Below are 24,401 nucleotides of genomic sequence, written 5' to 3'. Positions count from 1 at the left end.
GAGTAACCCTTTGTAGGATAGGTTTTATCGAACAAAATAAAATTTAAAAACTCCATTGATGATTTGATATCTCGTTCATCTCAATTAATAAGAGCGGTGAAAAAATAAAATTAATTAAAATTTTCTAGATCATATTTGGTATTGCAAAAACTTGATTAGTCGGCCTAACTCTAAAATTATCATTTATATTTAGATATTATTTTTTAAAATTAATAATCAAAAATATTAAAAAAATATTGGTTTATATATTTATATTATATTTTATTGACTTATATATGTTGAGATAATAAAATTTTTTGGTACAACGGCGTTTCACAATGATCAGATGTAAATATGGCCAATAAAATCAGAAAAAATGAGACAACGTAGAGGCTGAGGCACCGACGCGTAACTATCTCAAATGAAACCATCAAAGTGGTATGCTGCATATGAGACAATCCAGTCGGTAGTACCGTTCGCCTCCCTGTAGACATGCATCACCTTATACGAATTGCACTTTTTCAAAAGTCTGAAAACGTCATGGAGCAGCGATTTACCACCAACAATGCATCTCTGATTTCGAATTCATATAATCACAGATGCCGAATCTCCCTCAAATAATTTGCTGTCCGCACTCAAGATACGCCTCGCATAGATAATATCCTCCCATGCATGCAGGTCTGAGCTCAGCATTGCCTACGGCCATGTCAAGATTTTTTTTGATGTCATTTAGGTGGACATATAATACCAATACAAATTGATACTTCTTTATATTTAAGAAATTAAGATAAAGTTAAGTGTGGTGGTACATAGGTATCGGTGATTAGGATGGATGGGTGATGGGAGTTCCAACAAATTAGGAAATGGCAATTATAGCTGACCCACTAGATATCTGGTCCGACCCAATTTAAATGTGGATAGGTTTATCTGATTCATTTAAAACTCCGAGATGAATATAGGTTCTAGATAAAATAATCGAAGTGGGTTCGTGTTGGATGCGGATAATGATATGTCCTTTTTTTTTTTTTTTTGAATCCCACCTGATATAGCTTTAACCTAAATTTTTCGTTCCAAGGTTACAATTATTATAAAATATTTAAATAATAAATTTTTTTATCTAATCCGATCCGATCCAATACGACTCAATTTATTTTATTTATCTGCCCCCTAACATCAACTTTATCCGATCTGATTTGATCTGAGGTGGGTACAGGGCGGATAAAAATATGGAGTTTTTAATTGCGGAATGTATATGGGTATTGCCGACCCATCCATATCCGATCCATCGTCATCCCTGTCCCTATGAAAAATGATTGGCAAGCAAGGAGCTTTCCCAAAAGGAGAAGCGAAGTGGACTGCGTATTTAAATGATGCCTGGCCATGTGCGGTGGGAGCCTGCCATCCTAGCTTTGTCCCCAGACCTAGCTCTCTCTCTCTCTCTCTCTCTCTCATGCTTGCCTCATGTCTCATTTCTTTCCCATCTCACTTCTTTGTTTCTTTCGGTTTTTATTAAATTTCTTTCGTTTTTAATGACCTCTTGTAACTTGCTCCGATTAGTTGACAGCTTTGGGTTAGTCTCCTACTCGGAGAATTAAGAATAAGAGATGTTGAAGGTTAACCAGAAATAGAATATTTATTGTGTTGTTTGATGGTAATTGCGCAGTAAACTGAGCACTTGTAATTGTGTTTAGTATTTTGGATAGGGGAATATTTATCGTAACTGGAAAATATGTACTATAATAGTTCTGCCGACTTGTTTGTATTGGAATTAAGAACATTTATTTAAATTAACAAATTAGCTGACAGACGGTAGACTACCAGAGCCGCCAGAATGGTAAGTTCAGAAAACCATGGGAACCGCACGCTGGAAGCCATCGCTTACTGTGATCTGGAATGCACCATGGCCGCCTTTATCCTACCGGCAGCAGTAAACCGGAAGCGTACTCGAGGTCGACCTCCATGACACCTCGGAGCAATCTTTGGAGGGATTCACTAGGTCTACCAAGGATCGTGAGAAGGTAGTCATTGAGAAATTTGCTAATTTTAATGGTGATGTGACTCTTGAGCCGCATCTTGATACGCTGAGGGCTCGTTTAGTTCGTGAAAAAAGAAGAGAAAAAAGTATGGCCAACAGAAAAGTAATGAGATGCCTCTTGTTTGGTTTGAGTTTTCAAAAAAAAAAGACGGAAAAGTTGTATTCCCATGAAAATATGATTCTCATATTTCATGGAAAAGTCTTTTTCATGAAAAACATGAAAAAGTTACTTTTCCATAAATTGGAAATCGTTACATTTTTATGTTTTCCCAAAAAAACCATTCAGCATTAAAGAAGCATTAAAGACAATTTTTATTAAAGATATAATAGAAATTATATATAACTTTTTCAGAAAAGTAGATGGTCAACCAAACATAAGCACTCTGAAAATCTGTCACTTTTTCATGGTCAAACAAACATGCTAAAAATATTTTCCAGGTATTCTCTTTCTAAGAATTTGTTTTTCAAAAATTATATTTCCTATAAGAAAAAATATTTTCCACAAACCAAACGAGCCCTTAGTTACGAGTCCCATCATTCCGTACAGAAAACTGACACTCAAATTCTAATTCCGTCGCATAAAATAGATCGAAGCATCTCCCTCCAGCTCTCTCTGCTTTTCCACATGCATGTTCACTATTTGCGGGCAAGATTTTTGTGTAGATCAGGATAAGGCCGAAACAAGCGCCAAGCAATGCTTAAAAAGTGGAGCATGGTATCAAGATCCCTCGTATCCTTTGATCCTAAAAAAACTCCGAGAGGAGTATGGAGAGGAAAGGAGCATACGCGCACAGAGAAAGAGGCACTGCATGTGGGATGGTGCAAAAAGACGTACACGAGAGCGGCCATTCCTCTTCAAGCTGCCGGTGACCGGCTCGCCCAGACGCCAGCCACATGAGCTTGACAATCACATGTAATCCTGATGTTAGAATTTGTTGGCGGTCCCCTCGCATTTGCCCGAATGGTGTCGGACTGTTACATCGCTCTCTTGGCTATCCCCCAACCACGCCCCGTAACCATTGCTTATCCTACTGTCTTTTTTCTTTCTTTCTTTTTTCTTTTTCTTTTTTTTTTTTTTTGGTTGGGCTTATCCTACTGTCTTTGGGGCTGCAAATGACGCCGGGAAGGAAGGTATTATACAGAACTAAAAAATTAAAAAAAAATCTGTTAGTTTTCTTAGATGAGATCCTGAGTTATGTGAACTAGGAGACACTTGGCACATGCTTATTAAGGTTGACCATAGATCGATCATGATACTTGTGATTAGATTCATATGGATTTAAATCCTTAGTCTGATAAGGACATCAGGACTTAAACGGAAGAGCATATGAGAAGTCATGCAGGTTTGTGTTTAATTCTGCATCGGTTGTTCATGGAGGAAATCTTGGGATTTAGATATTTATATAAAACTAAGAAACACAGAAAAATATCATTTTGGCTAGTTTTTTTGGATAAAATTCTGAGTTGTTACACCAAAAGTCACAAATGATCTAACAACCTAGACTCCAACTTACAGCTGATGGGTGGATCCAACTTGAGCCAAAATAACTTGATCTAATTTTATAAAAAATGAACACTTCCACTCAGCCAAAAAGAGGCCCGAGTCCACTGACCCGACCAAACAAGACATGGCAGAAAATTGGATCATGGATGGCACGTCAAAATCTTGGGGCGATTCAAACTTCAGGCACCGAAAATTAGAATAATGGTAGTGGGCGCATAGAATAAACGCATAGTCGAGATATGATTAAGTGAAGAGAGCACTACAGTTTATGACGGTGAAACGAACAGAAACTACTGCTTATTTGCCAAGATATATACACAAATCTCAGACTAATGTTAAACAAGGGATGCTGAGCGAGGCGGATCCAATTCAGGACCACGGAAGGAGGGAATTGCAAATATCATTTGGGGTAGCCCGTGGATTCCCAAAGCCACATATGCTCCAGCTGTCCGAAATCTAAACTTAACTGGTGCATCATCAGAAGTAGGTTGGTCCCAAAATACCAACTCCCAGCTTGTGTGCAGATCTAATCTAAAAGTAGAACCGGTGAGATCTTGAAGTACCAAGTTTGGCATGTGACCTTGTTCATTGCATAAGTTTTTTGTCTAACAATTAAACAATGACTGTGAACGAACAAGTCTACCTTCAGCATTAAAGAATAAAGGGAAGCAGACTTCATGAATAAAAACAAATTCAAGAGGAATGGGGTTCAAAGACATAAGAGCTAAGTGGTTCTGGCAAGAAATCTGCTGGGAGGATAACAAGGTCTTGCAGGAAATCGCCCAGGAAAATAGCTCTGATTTAATACATGCTCATGATCAACTAACCTAATAAATTTCATAGGAATCATTCTGTAAATTTCTTAAAGAGGAAGTCTTCTGACATAATATAGAACTACCCTCTAACATTTGAGTTGGGCTCTTTGTTTCTCTTATTACTTGTCCGGCCAGAGATACAGAGGGCCAACATTCCACAGCTGGCAACATCTGACACATATAACATGGAAAGACATTTAAAAGGTATTTTGTTCTTCTTATTTCCTGAAAAACACAAATCTGTGGATCGAGGGTCACAGGCATGCCACATTGATTAGGTCGATCAGATAAATATGATCGATTAATGGAAGCAGTGCTTCCATAAAAGGACTTCAAATTTCTAAAGAAACGCAAATTTTGCAAAGAACGGGTAGTAACAACGAACATAGAAACAATGGTAAAGAGTACTTAAAAAAAGTATATACTTGAGTACACCGATAATTGTTCTCCAAATTGGAATGGCCATTGTTGTGGTTCAAATTTGGCCCGAGGGTGACCACGCCGGTAGAGCCGAGAGAGCCGCTGGTGCTGGAAAGGGGAAGACGGGATCCACCTCCTGTGCGACGGCCGCGGTCCTGCACAAAGCCTTAATGGTGCTCCCGGTGAGGGCCCTTCGATGATCAAGTTAGAGTGGGTAAATTTGGTCCAACCAAAAAGTCCCTTAGGAATTACCTGACCGAGCTATTTATAGCCTCAGTGGAGTGGCCTAGATGACGGAGGTACTATCAGTCCCCATTATGAGGAGATATGGCTCTGAGCCGGATGACGTGCAGCTCAGGTAGGCTGGTGATGTACAGTACAGCCTGTTCTTAAGAACGATAGGGCGTTGACAGTCACAGCAAGGGTATGGTCGGAGTAATCAAGATGCCGTCTGACTGCTGTTGGCCGATTATGGAGACACGATATGGCAGTGTGGTGGAGTACGGCCATATAGGTGGGCGTAGGCCCACATGTGGATGTAGTTGTTGGCGAGGCCGAACTCGTTAAGTAGTCGCGTCATGTGTTTGGTGAGGTCGGCTTGGTGGAGATTGGGAGTGGCTCGGTTTTCCGGATTCCGAAGTGTACTCGAGGGAGTGCTCCGAGCTCGAGGATCGGAGCCTATGTTGTGTATCGTTGGGGTTGGCGTCCCGAACTTGGTCGAGACGGGTCGGCGTTTGTCTGGAGGTACCCCGAACTTGGTCGGGGGAGTCGGCGAATGTCTGGAGTTGGTGGACATTAAGGCGGAGTTCCGAGGATGAGCTGCCTCCGAGATGAAGTGAAGATTCAGTCATTCATCATTGGTGTTTATTGGGCCAAAACTGGACGGCTTTTTAGTTATGGGCTGCACGATCCATTTTTCCTTCTATCAGCCATCATTCTAGATTATGGAATTGTGGAATCTTCTTGACCTCCATCTATCTCCTTCAAAATGGAATGGGACATCATGTTGGAGAACTTTGGAGCATTCATGGACACAGAATCATCTTGATACCCATTGTAGCAAATATGAGAGACATAAAAGCCTTATCTAGTGTCAAGGTAGCCATCTGTCCATGTGTTTAAAGTGGGAAAGAGTGAATGAAGCAATCTCTCTTTGTATGATATAGATTTTTAGTTGTTTTCAGCCATAATTACCTTTTTTTTTGGGCGGTTTCTTGTCTTAGTAACACACTCTTTGGTGGTTATCAATGGTTTCCTGCATGAATAATTATCACGATAACTTCTTTTACAAAGTTATTTCTAAAATTAACTACTCAGTATGGTCTCTTATATAAATGATAAGTGGTCAAACAAGTTTCTTTTAAGTGCCGAGCACAAATGATTAACTAAGTCTTAATCAACCTTATATTTTTGACCATTTACCATAATTGGCTGATGTTCGATTAACTTTTGCATGTAAACGATTCTATTAACTTCGAAAGATAATGCCACTTTTAGGAGGAGAGAGAGAGTAAGAGTATGTTATATTACACAAATACACCATCAACTAGTTTAGATGGTATCACCCTTGCCACTTGGGTAAAAAGGTATGGATTATATTTAGTTGAAGTTGGCCCTCAAGGATAGGGTAGGTAACTGGATCCAAAGTTCACAAAACTAGTAAAACAGGGCGTACCAACTTTTGAAAAGCCAGCACGGTACCAAGTACTGACACATAGTATGGGACACATAGTATGAGACTGTCCCAATATCGACACACTCTGTAGGATACCAATTTTCTACAAGAACGATACAATACTGCTCTTACCATTCCATTATCACAGTTTTTAAAAACATTATCAATCTGGTTCACGTTGACCCTTAGCACTTCCTAAAGAACATTAGAAAGGAACTAAAGACATTTAATCTGAGACATACTTGCATGTCGTTGGGATTGCAAGATTACTTTATCCCAAACGAAGCTTAAGTTAACATTTAACCATGATAAAGATTAAAAAAATCTTGCTGAGGCAAACAGACAATATTCTGGATAAGTGCGTTTTCCGAAACAGAAACCTGGTGGCTCTCCCTGTGCTCACGCAGTTTTAGTCCCACATAGTGGGGGCCCTCCCTGTGCTCATGCAGTTTTAGTGCCACATAGTGGGGGCCCGTTCAGTGCACATAATCCTCCACTCGGCCCAAAGAACATCGCTTGCTATAGTGGACAATCATGCATGCAGCACAGGCACCACCGCATAAAAACCATGCTTATTCTGGAGATCCTTTAGATTCTGGAGAAAAAGGATAAAATGTAGCTAAGAATCTTCTGGGGAGCCTCACAATGCACTTATATAAGAGCAGCAGTAAAAACACAAGCACTACATAGCACTGGGAAATCTGAGCATAGATGCTACAATATATTGTGTATCCCAAAGGAGGATTCTTCATTTGCAAAAGGACTACCAAATCATGACATAGCCATAGGCTATTAGCTGAGCAAATTGCCCCTGGAGGAGGTCCAAGGTTCAAACCTTGCTACTGGCAAATTGCCAATGCATTGCTCAAAAGACAAAAAGGAAAAGGAAAAAGAAAAATTAAGATATGTGCAGGCAATGCAAGGCTTTGCACTGAGGGTTTTTGCATCCAAAACAATGGAATCAGATTCCTGCAAAATATCAGCAGCTCATATACTCTAAGATAACTGGGGGTTTATTTCAATTACAAATTACTCTTCTAGAAAAACAGATTCCCCTATTGGATGGCAATATGTATTGATTGCATGACTCAAGGACAAAAATGATGAACAAGCTGACAACAAAAAGAAGCCTGATATATGCTCATTTTGCTGTCAATAGCACTTGCCAGAATTCTCAGAACTAAAGGAACCGTATGATGTGGCCAGTTACCAAAGCACCCAGAAAGTGAATAAAATATGAGAATGAAGGAGCCACAAGACCACAATTTTTCAAACCAACACAACTTCAGAATCAGCTGCACCTTAGACATGTCTTACAGATTGTTAGTTTTCTCTGGAAGCTGCTTTCAGGCAGTAATGTAAGTGTGAGCAGATTGCCAGTCTCACAGATTTGATATGAAAGGTATTATTGTGGAAGAACAAATCTTTAATCATGAAGAGATTCGTAAACTGGGACAAACGATAATTTTGATCGAGACACAAAAAAATTAAGTCTGTGATAGACATGCTAGAACTTCAAAAGGTAATTTTGCCTAGGAGCATGATAGACTTCATTTTTAGTAAAAAGTCTAAAGACTCTTGCCTGCTTTGAAACTGATATGTGAAATCATGGTAATACTTAAATCTCTAAGCCAGATAAATTACTCCTCTGGGAAAGTTATACAACATTAAATTAAATAAGTTATCCGGGTAAAAATATCATGCAGATGAATCATGCTCAAATTTCAGTGCCTGCTTGTATTATTAGGGGCTAATGACTCCTTGACAAAAATGTTGGCATAATCCTTGATGCATGTCCAATAGATGATCTCTTAAGCATACAATTCAAACACCTTTAATTTGAAACAAGGTCACTCTGGTGGCCTCTCAAAGTTTCTGGACCAAGATAGTACTTTCCCATTGGACATTATATTTGTTAATGACAAACTCACAAAAAGTAGCTAAAAAGAGTGCAAACCTCTGAAGATACTATCAAAAATAAACTACTCATCTTGATGGAGGAAACTTACAAAAGAGTGCAAATTTACATCTACATCTTATGCGAAGTGCCAAAAAGTCTCATAAAAGGGTGACATACGAAAGAGAAAATTTCCTCATAATGATTCGTACTATAGAATCAATGCCCATGTTTTTGATCTTTGAAGAAATCCAAATGAAATCCACCTTTTTCAGCTTCATTCAACTTTATTTGTCCAAACAATTTTTAAGCAAAGAATAAAACGTCAATAACATGGGATACTTTTAGGATCATAAAAAAGTTTTTTTTTTTCTTAATTAGCAACAGCCTGGGCGGAGAGAGGTCGAATAGTTTTACTTGATTACTTAAAAATATTTATAATAAAATCATTTAACTATACTAATTAAACCTGTCTGTGACCCAACAAGGAGCCCAATTTTTCTCATCTTCTATCTCATCTCTTCCTATACCTGATGGCAAGGTCTGTCCGCATAAACTCGGACCGAAAGACCAGGCTTGATCTGGTTCAAATCGGGCTAGAAATTTGAACCTGCTCTCAGAATGTTGGTGTGGGCATCCGGATTTAGGCCCTATCTGGAAGAGCTGCCAACAGTAAAACTGTTGAAAATAGAGTTGTTGGAAGTAGGACGGTATGAAGTAGAAAATCTGTTAAAAAATTATTTTTTTTAAAAAACTAAAATAATTTTAAAATTTTTTACTAAATATTATTTTTATCTAAAAAAATATTTTTTATCCAAAAAAATTCTTTTTTTAGGCCAGAAAAGCTTCCTAATGGGCAACCCGGGAGCGTCGACGCGTCCTCGTTCTCCCGAAACATTTCAGTTGTCCGCCCCACGAAGCACCGTGATAGATTGGAGAGCGGCGATGTCCAAGTACTGGAAGCCAGGCTCCGAGAGGCCTCGGACGGTTCTCGTCGACGATGAAGAAGGCGGAGTGCTCTTCCTTTCCTCTCCTCCCTCCTCCTCTGGGTATTCTCTTTTGCTCTTCTATGTTCCTTTTCGATCGTTTTTCTTCTCAATCCTTTCTTTCCTCCCCGCATGGCTTCTGTTCCCCTCGCAACCTTAATGCGTGAGCTATTCTTGGATCGAATAGGTTCGGGCATTCAAGTCTGGAGAGGCAGCGGCAGAGGCTTCCGGTGTATAAATATCGGACCGCAATTCTTTATTTGGTAGAGAATCACGCCACAACCATAATCGTTGGAGAGACGGGAAGCGGAAAGACCACCCAGATACCACAAGTTCGCATCTTAATCCTCAATACTCTGCTCAAGAATTGGGTTATTTGGAGTTTTCTTGAAATCTTTGGGTTTTCAATTCCTTTTTACCCTCAATGCTTTTGCTATGATATTTAGGAATTAAGTTCTTGGTTTTTTTTCTTGAGATATTACTTTAAATAGAGTAGGGCTTTTTTGTTTTCATGTCCAATGCTTCTCGCTACCCTATTCAAGAATTGGGTTCTTGGAGTGATCTTGAAACCTTTTTGAAGCAGAATAGGCACTTCAATTTCTTTTTTGTGCTCGATGCTTCTGATATCTTCTTCAAGAAATTGTAGTTCCCTTGAAATCGTTCTTGCAATGGGGCAAGGGTATCTTAATTTCTTTTTTGTGTTCCATGCTTCTGTTGATGCATAGGCGTATCCAGTGCCAGCTAACTAATACTTTTTTTTCTTCAATCTCACTGTATTTTTTCCTTGAAATTCCTTATGATTTAAAGGTACTTGCTGGCTGATGCGTAGGGCGTGCTTTATGCATGCCATGGGATGAATAGGTAGCAAGTGGAGGTCGTTGGATGAAATTGGAGATTGTAACCCTAAAGACTTTTGTTAGAATGGGAGTAATATGAAATAATTTTTATGTGATGCGAGTGAGATATTATACAAGGTGAGAAATAATTGTTCCAAATCAGTGCTATGGATGTATATTAAAGCTTGGAGCGGGATGTAGAGTTCTACTCATTACTAGTTGATCTTTTTTCATGTTTTCTTTTTTCTTTCTTTTTTCATTAAGATTGTTAATTTAATTATTATCATCATTCATAGTTTATTGGTATTTACTGTTTAAATGCCTTTTCAATAATGTGCTTTTATGGTTTGCATTTCCTAGAGGAAATTTTAATCCCTTTTTTATAATTATTTCGACAATTTTATTCATTTTTAATATATTCAAGTGTAACAAGATGCAATGCTTGAATCTCATTTACTATTTTGTGAATATTATTCATTAGTGTAACTTTGTTTTCTTTCTGCCATGAAAAGAAAATTTAAGCCTTTGAGATATAGGCGGGTGTGCGGTGTTTTCAGATCAGTAAAGTATACCTTTAAAGACTAATCCTGCTAAATTTTATGTGCACTTCTTTTCTCAGTATCTTAAAGAGGCAGGTTGGGCTGAAGGTGGTCGAGTTATAGCTTGTACCCAGCCAAGACGATTGGCTGTTCAGGTGACTGTTATAACCATGTTTCTGACCCACTGTTCTATTACTTACGTTCAGTAATCTCATATTGATGTTCTGCATTTTCAACATATACATTCGAAGAACTTCTACACGCAACTATTAGTACCTAAAGAAATAATGTTTTCTCTGCTGGCTGCTGGGAGTGCTATATTGCTGAAATTCATCTTTTGTCTTAAGTATGTAGCATCATGTTTTTCAGCCTCTCCAATGTTGTAACTATAAATTTGTCAGATTATTTGGTTTTGATAATTTGTTAGAGTATAGAGAAGCATGCTTTCTTTGTTGGGTCACTGCTTGTACTCTATTTTTTGCTCTGTAGGAATTTTTGCCTGCTTTTTTTGTTTTGTATTATTTGACAGATGACTGTTCTTTATTATATAAAAGATGCCTCAAATAAGTATCTGAGAGCTCGAAAAGATTGTAGATGCTCTATTTGTGATACTTTATTTTCTTTTGCACCATAAGACCTGCAAGATACTCCATGAAGGCTTCATTTTGTGGAACCTAGTGCATGTTATTGACCCTTCGATCACCAAACTCTCAGTAATTAGAATTAAAACCAATATTTCATTAACAAGACATTACAGATACTTGATGTTATAGCATAGGTTGACTGGTCGTATTTCATGGAGATTCTTTTTTGTACCATAAACTAATAATTCTTTGATGTGTTTTTACAGTCCGTTGCCTCACGGGTAGCTGAAGAGATGGGTGTCAAACTTGGAGAAGAGGTTGGGTATACTATTCGTTTTGAGGATCAAACAAAACCGGTATGACTTAGCGTTCTCTGTAGCTAAATATTGCTTAAAATACGGCAGCATCTAAAATTTTTTATAGACCTTTTCAAATGGACATGGACACAAGGTTATTAGCTTTCTAGTTCATTTGGATATGGTTGAGTGACAAGTTTTCTCCTAGATTAGGTGGCAATTAACTGATTTATTGCTCTCTCTCTCTCTCTCTCTCTCTCTCTCTCTCGCCCTCCCCCCCTCTCTCTCCATGTGTATTGTTACAGAATGTAACCAAGATCAAATTTCTAACTGATGGGGTCTTGCTTAGAGAAATGATGGATGATCCTCTGCTGATCAAGTACAGGTATTTGTTACCATTCAAATAAGGATGCTTTCCTTTCTCATATATATTTAGTTAAGAGAGAAATTTATTGTTCTGATTCTTTCTCACTTACCTCTGTTAAACAAAACTTATCCCAACTATCATGGTGGCTTTATGTATTCTTCTTTACCATAGATTTCATAAAAAATGCACATGCTGTCTTTTTTTTTTTTTTAATATAAAAAAGAGTAAACAAATACACTTAATGCTATTTTCTTTCTGTTAATATGAACGCGGGCCACCTTCTTACGATGATGCCCTCATTTGGATGCATTCTCAATCAGTCTAGCTCCAGATTTTCCTGAATTATTGCAACTCGATCTTTACAAATGAACATTGTCTAACATGTAGCATCAGTGTGTGCTTCATATTGTAATCACCAGTGTAGACATTTTTTGTAGACTAACATTATGATTCACACAACAGTTTGGCTCTTGTTACTGCACCATAAGTTTTCCCTCCCCCCCCCCCCCCCCAAAAAAAAAAAAAAAATTGCACAGATCTTGAAGGTACTGACTGATGACATAATGCTATGGGCATCTTTAACGTTGCTATTTTCTTCCCTACATGAACTAAGTAACCATACAAGTTTTTTATCATGCTAGCAGTGCCATGATATAATATTTTATAGCTCTATCTATGTTTCTAGATCTCTTCTTTTACCAATGTCTTTTTATTTCAGCTTTTTAAGAATATGTACTACTCCTGTTTGGCTTTGGCATGAATATTTGGATGAATTAACAGTTTTCATACATCTTTTTGGTTTTGTTTTTTGAGGGTTTTGAGCAATTTTTAAGAACTTTTTTCATCAATGTTCAATCTTTTTATGTTGTCTTGTATTAGTGTCATAATGGTAGACGAGGCTCATGAGAGATCCCTTTCAACAGACATGTTACTAGGCCTCTTGAAAAAGGTACATATTCTAATATCTTAATAGTTCTTAATTTTACTAGTGCTTCTCGTCGTACATCTTCTTGAAGCTAATTTCTTGCATGGATGTACCAGGTCCAACGCCGTAGACCTCAGTTGCGTATAATCATTTCATCTGCAACAATTGATGCAAAATCCATGTCAACCTTTTTCCATATTAGGTCTTATTCTGATTGAGTTAGAATTGGATAGCTGTTTATTTTGTCTTGTTTGCTTTGTTGTATCACTGCTTTATGTTATATTGTTCTGCTTCAATGAATAAATAAGTTTTCTGGAGGCTTTTGGAACCGAAAGCCTTCACCTTTTCACCGATTTCCTGACCCAAACTTGGTCTGGATTAACTTCTGTTGTAATTATTCCATAATCTTTTTGTTATTCTTTCTTTTTTTATCATGTAGTTTTATTTTAAATGCTGTAATATTCAAGCTTGTATGGTTGTTGTGGTAGTGCTCTAAGTTATGACCTAGTTAGTCATGATGATTCACCAAAATAATGACTGGTTTTTGGGAGTCTGAGAAGAGCTGATCCAATCTATATTTAATTCTCAACACAATTGTATGCTAGTTTTTATAAACAATCTGACTAAAGACAAAGATCCAAAATTTGAGAAATATGCAAAATAATTTTGAATTTTGAGTGAAGCAATTACATAGCTCAAAAAATAAGTTTGAATTTTGAGTAAAGTTATTACCTAGCTCCAGTGCTCAGGTTGTCAAAGGGCTTCTTCCTTTCTTCAACGGGTTGACACATGAATGTATATTGTTACACCACTTTTATCTGTACTGGTGTGAAAGTTGCTAACAAGATGGAATATAATGAGCTATGTTCTTTTGGATTTAGGTTTTGTCGTAACATGTTTTTTTAAGGCTTTACTTCGAGCAGCTATACAATGTGATGTTTGTGTAGATATTCTTTCAGCAGACTATCTTTAAAGGTGTCATCTATGGTTCCATTATCATTCATCTATAGTGACCATGTGCCAAAACTATATGGAGAATTGCGAGGCAAAATTTGAATAAAAAAATACTGTCCTATTAAATTAACTACTAGCCATCATAACATCTAATTTGGATTATAACATAGATAGAACAATATGATGAGTAATTTACGTTAGGATGATGTTTTTTTTTCAAATAACTCTTTCATAGATATACTTTAACTTGATATTGTAAATCAAATTTCCAAGAAAAAGGATATTATTACTTGTAAATTGAGATTGCTGTGACATATTAGGGCCATTCTTTATACAGTGTTGTCTATGTTGAAGATAAAACCTCTGCGCCCCTCTATTTAAAACCAAGATGTCATCATTAGGATCATTGTTCATCGTATCAGACTGTACTACCTTGCACTGAGCATACTTACTGTATCAATAGCAAACCAATAACACGTGCAAGATGCGTACTGAGTGTTGGTACCACGAACCGACCCATATTGACACTATACTAGAATGGTACCAAAATTGGTGCTACGAACCATGGTTAGGATACACTAAGGCAACAGTAAATGGCAGGTATGTCATCGGAATATGGTTCTGGCATAGGTATGTTGAATGTCACTGTCACAGTCACTCCAAATCCAAGGTGTCATCATTAGAATACATTAAGATAAAAATAAATGGCAGCCATGTCATCTGAATTTGGTTGTGGCATAGATCCTTTGAAGGTACCAGTTTGGAGGAGCAAACTTCTTTCTTTGAGGTTTGTAAGGGGAAATCATATGGGACCAACATAATTAAGTATCGTCAACAAGCCTTTTATACTACTATTATTATCTGCAAATATTTCTTGACTGTAATCATAACGTATTCTACCTCTTTCACTATTTGATAATCTCCCAAGCTTGGATTCTGTACATTCCTTTGATGCATGCTTGTCTTAGACATTGACTGTAGCCTTAGCATGTGTTTCTTGGTTTTTGCTCAACTTTAACTTGGCGTTTTGTTCTCAGGAGGAGGAATATAGGACAGGCTGCAGAAGATCCCACACCTAGTGAGCTGCCTGCCATACTTTCTGTTGAAGTATGTAGTGAAGAGTTTTATGATATTCAACACTACATATAAAGACAAGGCCTTTAGCAACACCTTCAAATTGTGAAAATGAGCTAATCAGCTTTCAATTCTACCAGGGAAAAGGATACAATGTGGAAATTCATTATGTTGAGGAGCCTGTCTCTGATTATTTACAAGCTGCTGTTAATACCGTGCTATCAATTCATGATAAGGTAGACTGCTGCTCATAGGAGGTGATATTAATCTATAAAAAGTTGTCTTGATGCCATATTAGTATACTTGACTCCAGTCAGTTGTATCATAATTTGCAGTAACCTCCTAGCTAGATGCCGCACCAGTTCTGCAACTTGCATCCTGGTTCTTATGCACTTCTGGACTTCAAATTCTTTTTTTTCTTCCTCCAGTCTCCACATTTTAATGTAATTCCATCGAGGCCACCAAAGTACCAATGTTTAATGAGAGCAGTACTGTTTGTCATTTTTCTTTTTTGCCATTTTTGGATCCGAGATGTAATTTTTGTTCTGCATGTCCTCTTTTAAAATTCAAATTTGTTATGCTTTTAAGATCTCTCCCTTTAAATACATTAAGGCATTTTACTTTATTTATATTCTCAGATAATTTCAATCGATGTGTTCCATAATTCCATGTTTTTGATCACTTTCTCTTTTTGCCTCAATTTAGCTTAACTCAGTTTGCTTATTATGTCAATATTTTTGCAGGAACCACCTGGTGACATTCTGGTCTTCCTTACAGGTCAAGATGATATTAATGCTGCTGTACAGTTACTTACAGAAGATGCTCAAAACAATGGTAGCTACTCTTCTGATATTATTATATCTACAATTTAACACCATCCTTTTATTTTTGATCTAAGAAAAATTGAATTAATGAAGGTCGTAGCAAAGTACATTGAGTAGAAATAAATGAAATTCCAGAAACCTGGGCAAAAACACTTAGAATATGACCTCTGCTCTCTTATTCATGTAGACTGAAATATAGAACACTTCTAATTATTTGTCAGCTTACTTGTGTGAGCAAGCTAATTATTCAGCTGGCTTTGGTGTTTGGGCATAACATCTTGTTCGATATATCCCTTCAACCAGAGAAAGACCAATATACAGTCAATTGCTTTGTTCTCTTCTAATATGCTTTATTGTTACTGAATTTTGAATGGGATTGTCAGTTATATTTTCATTCTGGAACATGAACCCAACCGCCCAAGAGGCAATCTGAAACACCTTGAATGACTAATCTGTTTTATTGCTTGAGTGCACCATGTTCTACTTTTATACTTGAAACTATCAGTGGTCCCTTATTACTGCTTGTTTTCACATTCTGTTTATAGAAGCATAATCATAAACACAAGCCTTTCTGACATAAGCATATGGTCTTGCTATATAATATTCTTTAAGCACCTATTGGCATGCAACTCATTGAAATGATAGACTATTACAATGAGTACTTTAGTACATTTTAATAGAGGCTAACTGTTCCTCTGTGGAACTTCCAGAGGAAGCACTAAAGTTAGGAGCCTTCTAACTTATGCTATTTTTGCTTCTTAAATTCTTTTTTATTGCAGTTCTTAATTAACCTATTAAATAAGGTCCAAAATTTTGAGATTTGATTGAGTCTCAGTGTTCTTGTGTCTCTACTTTGTTTGGTTAAAGATTGGAAGTTCTGAAGCAAACAGGCTGAAACTGAAATAAATTTATTAAGCTAACTTTTTTGAGTGAATTATAAGAAAGAACTGCAAATAAAAAAAAAGAAAAATTAAGAGCACGTTTGATGGCCTTTTATCATGGTTCTTTTTACACATGACATATCATCATGTAAGCAAGCATGCAGGGTAAGCACCATGATAATTTTTTTATAATGTGTTTCCAGTTCAAGTAACCATTTTGCAAACTACCATTATTTTGAACATTTTGAAATCTGTAGGTAATCTTTACATGAACTGAGAAAATGTAAGTATACGAGACTAAACTCCTGTGGAGTTTGTTTTAATTATGATTTTTAGAATCATGAGTTTTGTCCTTTTCTTTGAATGAAAATTTTTAAAATAGAGAAAGAAAAAGATCATGAACTTGAAAATCTCTGCTTGAAGTAGAATTTTACTTAGAAAATTTGCATTGAATCTAAGTAAATTTCTTCCTGAATCTTACCTGCTGGTTCCATTAATTTGCTTCAGAGTTCTGATCTGTCAACACGAGGCATCTTTCTAGATCTTGAGGGGAAATGATGAATGCAAAGAAACAAAAGAAGAGAGTGAGGGAAGACTAAAAGTACACAGAGTTGCCTCGAAGGACATGGCTGATCTGTTGTGCTGAACCAAGTTAATTTTTATGAGAGTCTGCCATCTCTGAGGTGGCTTGCATATGACAAAACACTCTTCACTAATGTTACACGTATGAGAAATTTACTATAGATTAGATCTTTTATTTACCATAATATGAAAAGTTGCATATACACAAACTTATGAAGTTCAGCAATCTTTTCTAGCACATTTGATTTACATGATCCTTTTTGGTTGTTGTTTGCAAAATGAATGGTTTGTAGCCATATGCCCCATAACTAATCGTGGGTGCTGGGCTTGTATTTTTTAAGCAAATCTCGGCCAATTTTGTCATTTATAATGCCAAACAAGGCTGAAAGCACTATATATTACAGAACTGTATGCAATCTAGTAGTAAACAACCAAAATGTTTTTGGACCATATAAGATGATCTAGAAGATACATCAAGCTCTACTTTATGAAGACCTAATATTTTGGTATATGTCATGTTTTTGCATACTTACCATACTGTGAGCAAATTGTAGTAGTCATGCTATTAATGCTATGACTAATTTTTAAGGATTTGATTTTTATAGATTTGCTAATATCAGTATGTCACCATGTTGAGGCTGAAGAAACCCATGAACATTTTTTTTCATTGATACATTTAATGCTGCTTTATTTCCAGGGTTGTTAGTTTTGCCACTATTCTCGGGGCTTTCACGTGCAGATCAGGTAAGTGGTAACTGATGATTATCATGAAACCTACCAACTTTTATGGGACTGATGGAAGAACCATCTATATATGCATTAATATTTTTTTGTTTTAAGGACCTCATTTTTTCTCCCACTCCCAAGGGAAAAAGGAAAGTTGTCATATCAACTAATATTGCTGAGACATCATTGACTTTGGAGGTACAATCTTGCATTTTACTAAAATGTTTATAAGACATAATAACAAAAATTTTTAGCTAATCTTTTTTAATTTTATGCAGGGAATAGTGTATGTCGTGGATAGTGGGTTCTCAAAGCAGCGCTTTTATAATCCAGTATATATCCACATTCTTTATTTTCATTACAGACTTTATTTATTGCCTAAGTTTCTTGGAGTTTGGCCACAGATAATCAAATGCCCTGCTAGATATTATCAGTAATTGATATTAATCATGACACTTCGAATTGTTAGCGCATGCCTCTCTCAATATATTGTATTTGGAAGGTTCGTGCCACTGAAACTTGAACTTTTGGATTAGTTTGACAGTGGGGAATGACACTGCTGCTTACGTTTGAAGGGCCTGTGGTATATGGAAGGCACTTTCATGCATGCCTTCCCATCCTAGGCTGAACTTGTATTTGAGATAAAGGCCAATGTGTCCATTTTTTCTGGAAAGTGGAGACTATCTGACCGTATGTGTCCTTATTTAGGGAATCTGGATTAGTGTCCTAATTCAGAGAATCTGGATTAGCAGACATTTGTGGATCCAGCCAATTTTCTAGGAACACCGAAAGAAGCAAATTGACCCGACAGGTTTGGTAGTTACAGATGAAGATGAAATTTTGATATGAAATTCAGTGCAATTCTGTGTTTTGTCTGGTTTGGCGGGCACGTTCACCATCATGAACTTGTCTTGTTACAGGTAAAGCTTTTACATGGACTATGTTTGATGCTGATATGTGAATTATGTTTGATGACAAGTCTTTTGAACTCCTCATGGGGAGGAAATATGCCAGAGTTCTTGCTCTGCAACTCTTGCAAGGCAAATATGGAACAGCTGTTCGTTGGTTTTCCTAAACTTTTCTTTCTAGTCAGGGAGAAATAGTTTGTTGAGTAGCTTGTAGTTTGGTTGCTTTAATATGTATCTACAGTTTGGCAGGTCTAGCTTGTTATCACCTTTTTTATAATTTTATCCCAAGTTGTCCTCTTTTTGGCTTCTAGACAATCATCTTTGGCTTTTATTAATAAGATCCCTGATCTTGTGCTTCTCTTCTGAATTATATAAAAGGATACATGAGAGAGCACTTAAAAGTTACATCTTTAGATTTTGTAAAACACCATTTGTTCCGATAAGGTCAAGATTATTAGGTGGGTCATTTGTGTTCAGGTGAAAAATTGCAGTGATAGACCAAGGAAGAAAATTGTAGTGCATTGATGAGGTCCTTAGGAAGCATTCTTTGACTTAAGACATGGTATGATTGGCACATTAGAAGCAAGATTCATATGATAAGCTAAAATATGTGGTTTGTGCTTGAATATTCTGCTTTGCGCTTTCTAATAGCTCAATAATGCAGCTTTGAATTTTATTCTGCGATAATTGTTCTATTCTGCACTACACATTTTTCATAAGTAGTTAGTATTGTTTTTTCACACCTTTGTTATTATTATTTTGAAGATCTAGTTGGAAAAGCTAGTCACATAAACCAACAGAGTTTCTTCCAAAATTTTGCATTATCAATATGGCTATGATATTTAAGTTCCATCTGTATTCTCTCTTTTTGAATTCTTGCTAAAGATGCTATTATGCTTCTCTTTCAAACTATGCATGCCTAAAGCTTTGGGTTTCCTTAACTTTTGCTTTTATTGACCAGATGACTTGCAACATTACTTTGTGATGGGGAGCAGAGTTTTTTGCATCAAATCAAATTTAAAATTAGTTTTTTTTCTTCTAAGCAATTATAAAACAAGGTGGCTTTCCAATTTTTTTTTTTTGAATAACAGAATCTATTAACAGTTTTGTAAGTTATATTAATCGGAGGTTTATTGGACCCTAGTAATCATATTCTTTTTATGTATTATAAATTGATTAGTTGTTCTCACCTGCTATGCCTTTTTAGCACATATAGTTCTCCTTGTAGAATGGATGACGCATATCAGGGGATTCCTTTTCTAATGTTCTAGTTTTTGAAAGAGTTATGAGGCATAAATTGTAGCCATTTTCTTGTTAGATTCCTGATATTGAGAACTTGGTGGTGGCACCAATATCCAAGGCTTCTGCAAGACAAAGGGCAGGCAGGGCTGGAAGGGTACAGCCAGGGAAGTGTTTTAGGTATATGCATATTGCACTTATGAGTTGTTGGTATTAATTTATTTCTGTCAAATTTCTTTTAGTATTTGTAGATAATATATGTGAGATATTTATCATGTATCTACATGCCTCAAGTATGAATTTTGTTTCTCAAACCATCTTCATCTTTCATCCACCATTCTCAGATGTTGGTGGACTACACCTTGGTCTGTAAATCCAATCCCACATAAGTGAGAAAGTAGTTGCTGCTTAGGGTATCTATCATGGTTTGTCGTACTGGATCGTACTGCCCCTGACCGGGCACACAGTATGGTATTGGTGGCGAACCGATACTTGAAAATTCAGGGCATACCGTGTGTCAGACTGTCAGTACTATGTACCGACCTGTATTGACACTATACCAGAATGGTGCTAGTACAGGTATTGAAACTGGTACGATGAACTTTGGTATGTATGTATGGTGCTTCCTTGCATCAGCAAGTCTGAGTCTTTTGTGCGTGATAAGTGTGTGGCCGCACTAATTATATATTGTAACATGAAGAGCAACTTAAGGGGCCAATGCTTGAGAGTTGAATTCTCGTGATGTAACCTCTCAAAGGGGAAGTTGCTCGACATTTACTGTTGGAAAGGACCATTTCATCTCACATTTAGTATATGAAATTAATATAAATACAATCTACTCACATGATCCAATAATATGCTATATCTGTTATTAGTGTCTTTAAATATCAAGCTTGTAACAGATCAAAGAATAGACTATGGAGTTTGCTTCACTAGATGACGAAAGTATGCAGTGTAGTACTACAAAATATAGCAACCTACTCAAATAAACTGAATGCACAAAGTGATTGAATATGTATGAAATGGGGTGAATCTTTTAAATTAGCAGTGTGTGGGATTAGGAGCATTAACTGCAACTTTTAGTTTAAGGTAAGGTGAAGCAACAAAACTCACGTGGTAGCACTCTGTCATTGCCTACTACCTGGCCTTGTTGTTTGTGTGAGTTGATATTTTGCTTCTTACTTTTAGAATTTAAGTCTCCATCCAACACGTCAATGCTTACAATTAACATTAATTAATGTTCTATTTAAGTTAGCATATATATAAGCTTTCAGGCAATATGTTGGGAGAGATTATGTGACAATGAGCGATCATCTGTTGAAGGTAGAAGAATGCTTAAGAGAGTTTTGTCCAACGCGATGTCCATACTCCATAGTAACTAAGTTGCCAAAAACCTTAAAGATTATGAATATCTTTGATAACCATTTGTATTATAAATTGTAGTCATGTTATGCTGGCATTATTAATATAATTTTGCAAAGCAAGACCAGGGTTTAGAGTTCAGAAGGTTGGGATGGATTAGAAATCACCCCCCCCCCCCCCCCCAGACCAGGGTTTAGAGTTCAGAAGGTTGGGATGGATTAGAAATCTTTCAATTTGTTTTACCAACACCCTCCCCCCCCCCCCCCGCGTACAAAAAAAAAAAGAGAAGAGAACTGAGGTATAAATGTATTCTTTTGGATTGCCATTTCTACTATGGTGATATAATGATGTCTAGAACGTGTTCCTTTCTTAAGCTAAACCTTTGTTTTCCTTTAGATTTAGGCTCAAACATTATTCTGTAGTTTTGATGAGTTTTCTTTAAATTCTAGTGCTTTGAACTGTTGGATATGCTTTATTTCTGAAATATTCTATAACTGGTTAAAATTTGCACCAGACTTTATACTGAAGAATATTTTGTCAAGGAAATGCCTGCAGAAGGAATTCCAGAAATGCAAAGGTCAAGCCTTGTTTCCTGTGTGATACAAGTATGTATATCATACTGCAATTTGCTGATTCTTTTTTAATTTCTTATTCATATCTTGCTTTTCTTTATTCTTTTTACATCACAACCAGAAAGTGTACACTTTATTTTTCAATATTATCTTCTTCTGTTTTGATGTTGTTAGGTGCTGAATTTATTTAGTTTACAGTTGAGCAAGGGAAAAGCTTTTTTTTTTTTTTTTGGGCTGGCTGTATTAAGTGTCTTTTTGGAAACATTCTTAGGTTTCTGTATCTTGGCATCATATGTTGGAATTTAGAAATGCTATTTTTAGTTTGCATGAAGTTGTGCTGTTTGGAAGCTCATCTTTTCTCTAACTTCATTTTCCATAGTAAAAAAAGGTGTCTTAAGATAATAATAGATTCAGCTATGCTGCAATGAGTTGAGCAGTAAGCAACTAGCATGCTACGGCTGCCTTGCCTTGAGGTTTGTTGGGATAAGATGAAAACATGAGATGGATGTGGACCAATAGGTTTTAATGGATTTTTAATACAGAGCAGGGCAATAAGGGAGAAAGTGGTGGGCTGAATGATTTAAGAAGAAACCAAAATACCCAGAATGAACTCAAGGTAAGTGGTTTAAATATGATTTTTAGTTTCTCTTTGTACAAAATGATTGTCTTTACAAGAAATAGTGATGGTATGACAGATGAAAGGGTATATGGTAAATGAGTTTTTTTGGTGCTAGCATTTCAAGTTGAACCAGAAATATCTAGGTTTAGTTGATTGAGATAAATTTTATGATAAGATGATGGTCGTGGTTGTAATCAATTGTCCCGTTTGGGCATCTAGTGTTGAATTTCCTGCTTTCATTAGCCAGAGGTATCCACATTTAATGCAGCCTTTTGGAGCATGGCTGTCAAAGGACACATTGATTATGATGACACTTCAGTTCTCAATAATTTAAATGTCAGAACAGCTATATTAACTCATCATAATTTGTTTATTTAAAACTGTGCTGTAATATCGGATGGAAACAAGTTCTTTAGCACAGAGTACCACTTACTAATTTAATTATGCACTTAAAAATTTGTATTTTTTTGTGATGTATATAAGTGCCCATGCATTGATTGTCTTTTGCTCCCTTGGAAGTCGAATAAGTAGACTCTTTGGGGCATCTTGACATTCACTGTTCCAAGTATCTAGATAAATAATGCTTGTGGAGTTAGGTAAGTTAGTCTGATGAAGAACTCTGTAAAAAGATATTCTTTACCTTGTCACCAAGTATTGGGAAATTAGCGAGTGAAAAATAAATACTTAACATGAATGACAAGTTTTTCTAACTTTCCAACTGTACCTAGATAAGTAATTTCCAAAATTGTGAGTACCTCGATGCGAAGGACAACAAGCAGTGCTGTACCCTAATTGATTTTTTCCTAGTCATTAATTCGATTCACATATCTCTTGATTAGATATGTTGTCAGTAAGTTTCTAGTTTCCACGAAGTCTTCCCTATACAAAACAGAATGTTTGTTTGTTCTCAACTCACCTCAACTAAGCCTTAATCCCAAACTAATTGCGGTCGGCTAAGAATGTTTCTTGTTGTAGTCATTTATCTCACTGTAATCACTAATCATTTTTTTAGCGTGGTATGCATGTCATTGCTACTTCACAATAGTATATCTTGATCAATCACCATACCCATTTTATTGCGTAACAATAACCGATTAAATGTATTTTCTTGGTGTGCTCCTGTGGAATATGATTGTGCAAACTTTTCAGCAATCTTGAGTTTGAGACTGCAGAGGCTAAATCAACTCCTAAATAGACTATCCTTGGAACATTATAAACAATGTGCTCCTTTTCTTCAATCCTGATTAAAGAGTAATTCATGCCAGGCGAATAAACATTTGAAGGGAAATCAGTAATCTTTAACTTATGCCAATATTCAATTCGCTCTAACGCTTATTTAGGAGTGGAGTGAAACACCCCTTATTGAAGTAGGGTGAGGCCTTACTACACAAGCTCGTAAGTCAAGTACGGAACGAGCCTTGTTTATGAAGATTCGCTTCCTCGTATAATAAAATTCACTATTCCTCTTTATTTAGAGCAAGGTAGGCATACCGGTATTGGTTGGCGTACCGGCATCGGTAGACGTACCGGTTGCCTACCGGACCGGTATGGTTTTTGTTCGGACCGGTTTGACGGTACCGAACTGGCAGTGCGCTTGTGGAAAAAATTTTGCGAAGCATGTAGTGTGCGCGGGCGCGTGCCCGCAGCGTTAAAAAATTCCACAGGCACGCGTTGCATGGGGAACTGCGCCCGGGCGTGGTGCCCAGCGCGGGGAACCTTAGATGATTGTTGAGAGTATTGAGCTGTCATGCATCAAATTATCAGCCTATGCAAATCAATGTATGCTGACATTATGTTCCCTT

The 24,401-nt window shown here is 36.7% G+C and overlaps 1 protein-coding gene across 4 annotated transcripts in view; it reads left to right on the top strand.

The window, feature by feature from the left end:
- The first annotated feature begins 9,187 nt into the window (after positions 1–9,187).
- LOC103703018 (probable pre-mRNA-splicing factor ATP-dependent RNA helicase DEAH9) overlaps positions 9,188–24,401 on the top strand; it is a 37,359-nt gene continuing 22,145 nt past the window's right edge. For 3 of the 4 annotated variants that reach the window (XR_003384864.2, XM_026802970.2, XM_026802971.2), the window contains exons 1-16: positions 9,188–9,374; positions 9,499–9,643; positions 10,767–10,841; positions 11,537–11,626; positions 11,872–11,951; positions 12,813–12,882; positions 12,975–13,060; positions 14,850–14,919; positions 15,027–15,122; positions 15,630–15,720; positions 17,871–17,917; positions 18,014–18,097; positions 18,178–18,231; positions 20,126–20,226; positions 21,923–22,013; positions 22,528–22,596. Coding sequence is in view for 3 of the 4 variants with exons in the window: in XM_026802970.2 (XP_026658771.2) it covers positions 9,271–9,374; positions 9,499–9,643; positions 10,767–10,841; positions 11,537–11,626; positions 11,872–11,951; positions 12,813–12,882; positions 12,975–13,060; positions 14,850–14,919; positions 15,027–15,122; positions 15,630–15,720; positions 17,871–17,917; positions 18,014–18,097; positions 18,178–18,231; positions 20,126–20,226; positions 21,923–22,013; positions 22,528–22,596 (1,353 nt within the window). In the remaining variant the exon portion in view is untranslated. The remainder of the gene's footprint in view (positions 9,375–9,498; positions 9,644–10,766; positions 10,842–11,536; positions 11,627–11,871; positions 11,952–12,812; positions 12,883–12,974; positions 13,061–14,849; positions 14,920–15,026; positions 15,123–15,629; positions 15,721–17,870; positions 17,918–18,013; positions 18,098–18,177; positions 18,232–20,125; positions 20,227–21,922; positions 22,014–22,527; positions 22,597–24,401) is intronic. The other variant, XM_008785709.3, reaches the window with a different exon arrangement.

This window comes from Phoenix dactylifera, chromosome 8 (genome assembly GCF_009389715.1).
Source record: "Phoenix dactylifera cultivar Barhee BC4 chromosome 8, palm_55x_up_171113_PBpolish2nd_filt_p, whole genome shotgun sequence".
In the NCBI taxonomy this organism is placed as follows: Eukaryota; Viridiplantae; Streptophyta; class Magnoliopsida; order Arecales; family Arecaceae; genus Phoenix; species Phoenix dactylifera.
Note: the sequence above shows the minus strand (reverse complement) of the source record. Positions and strands in the feature narration are given on the sequence as shown.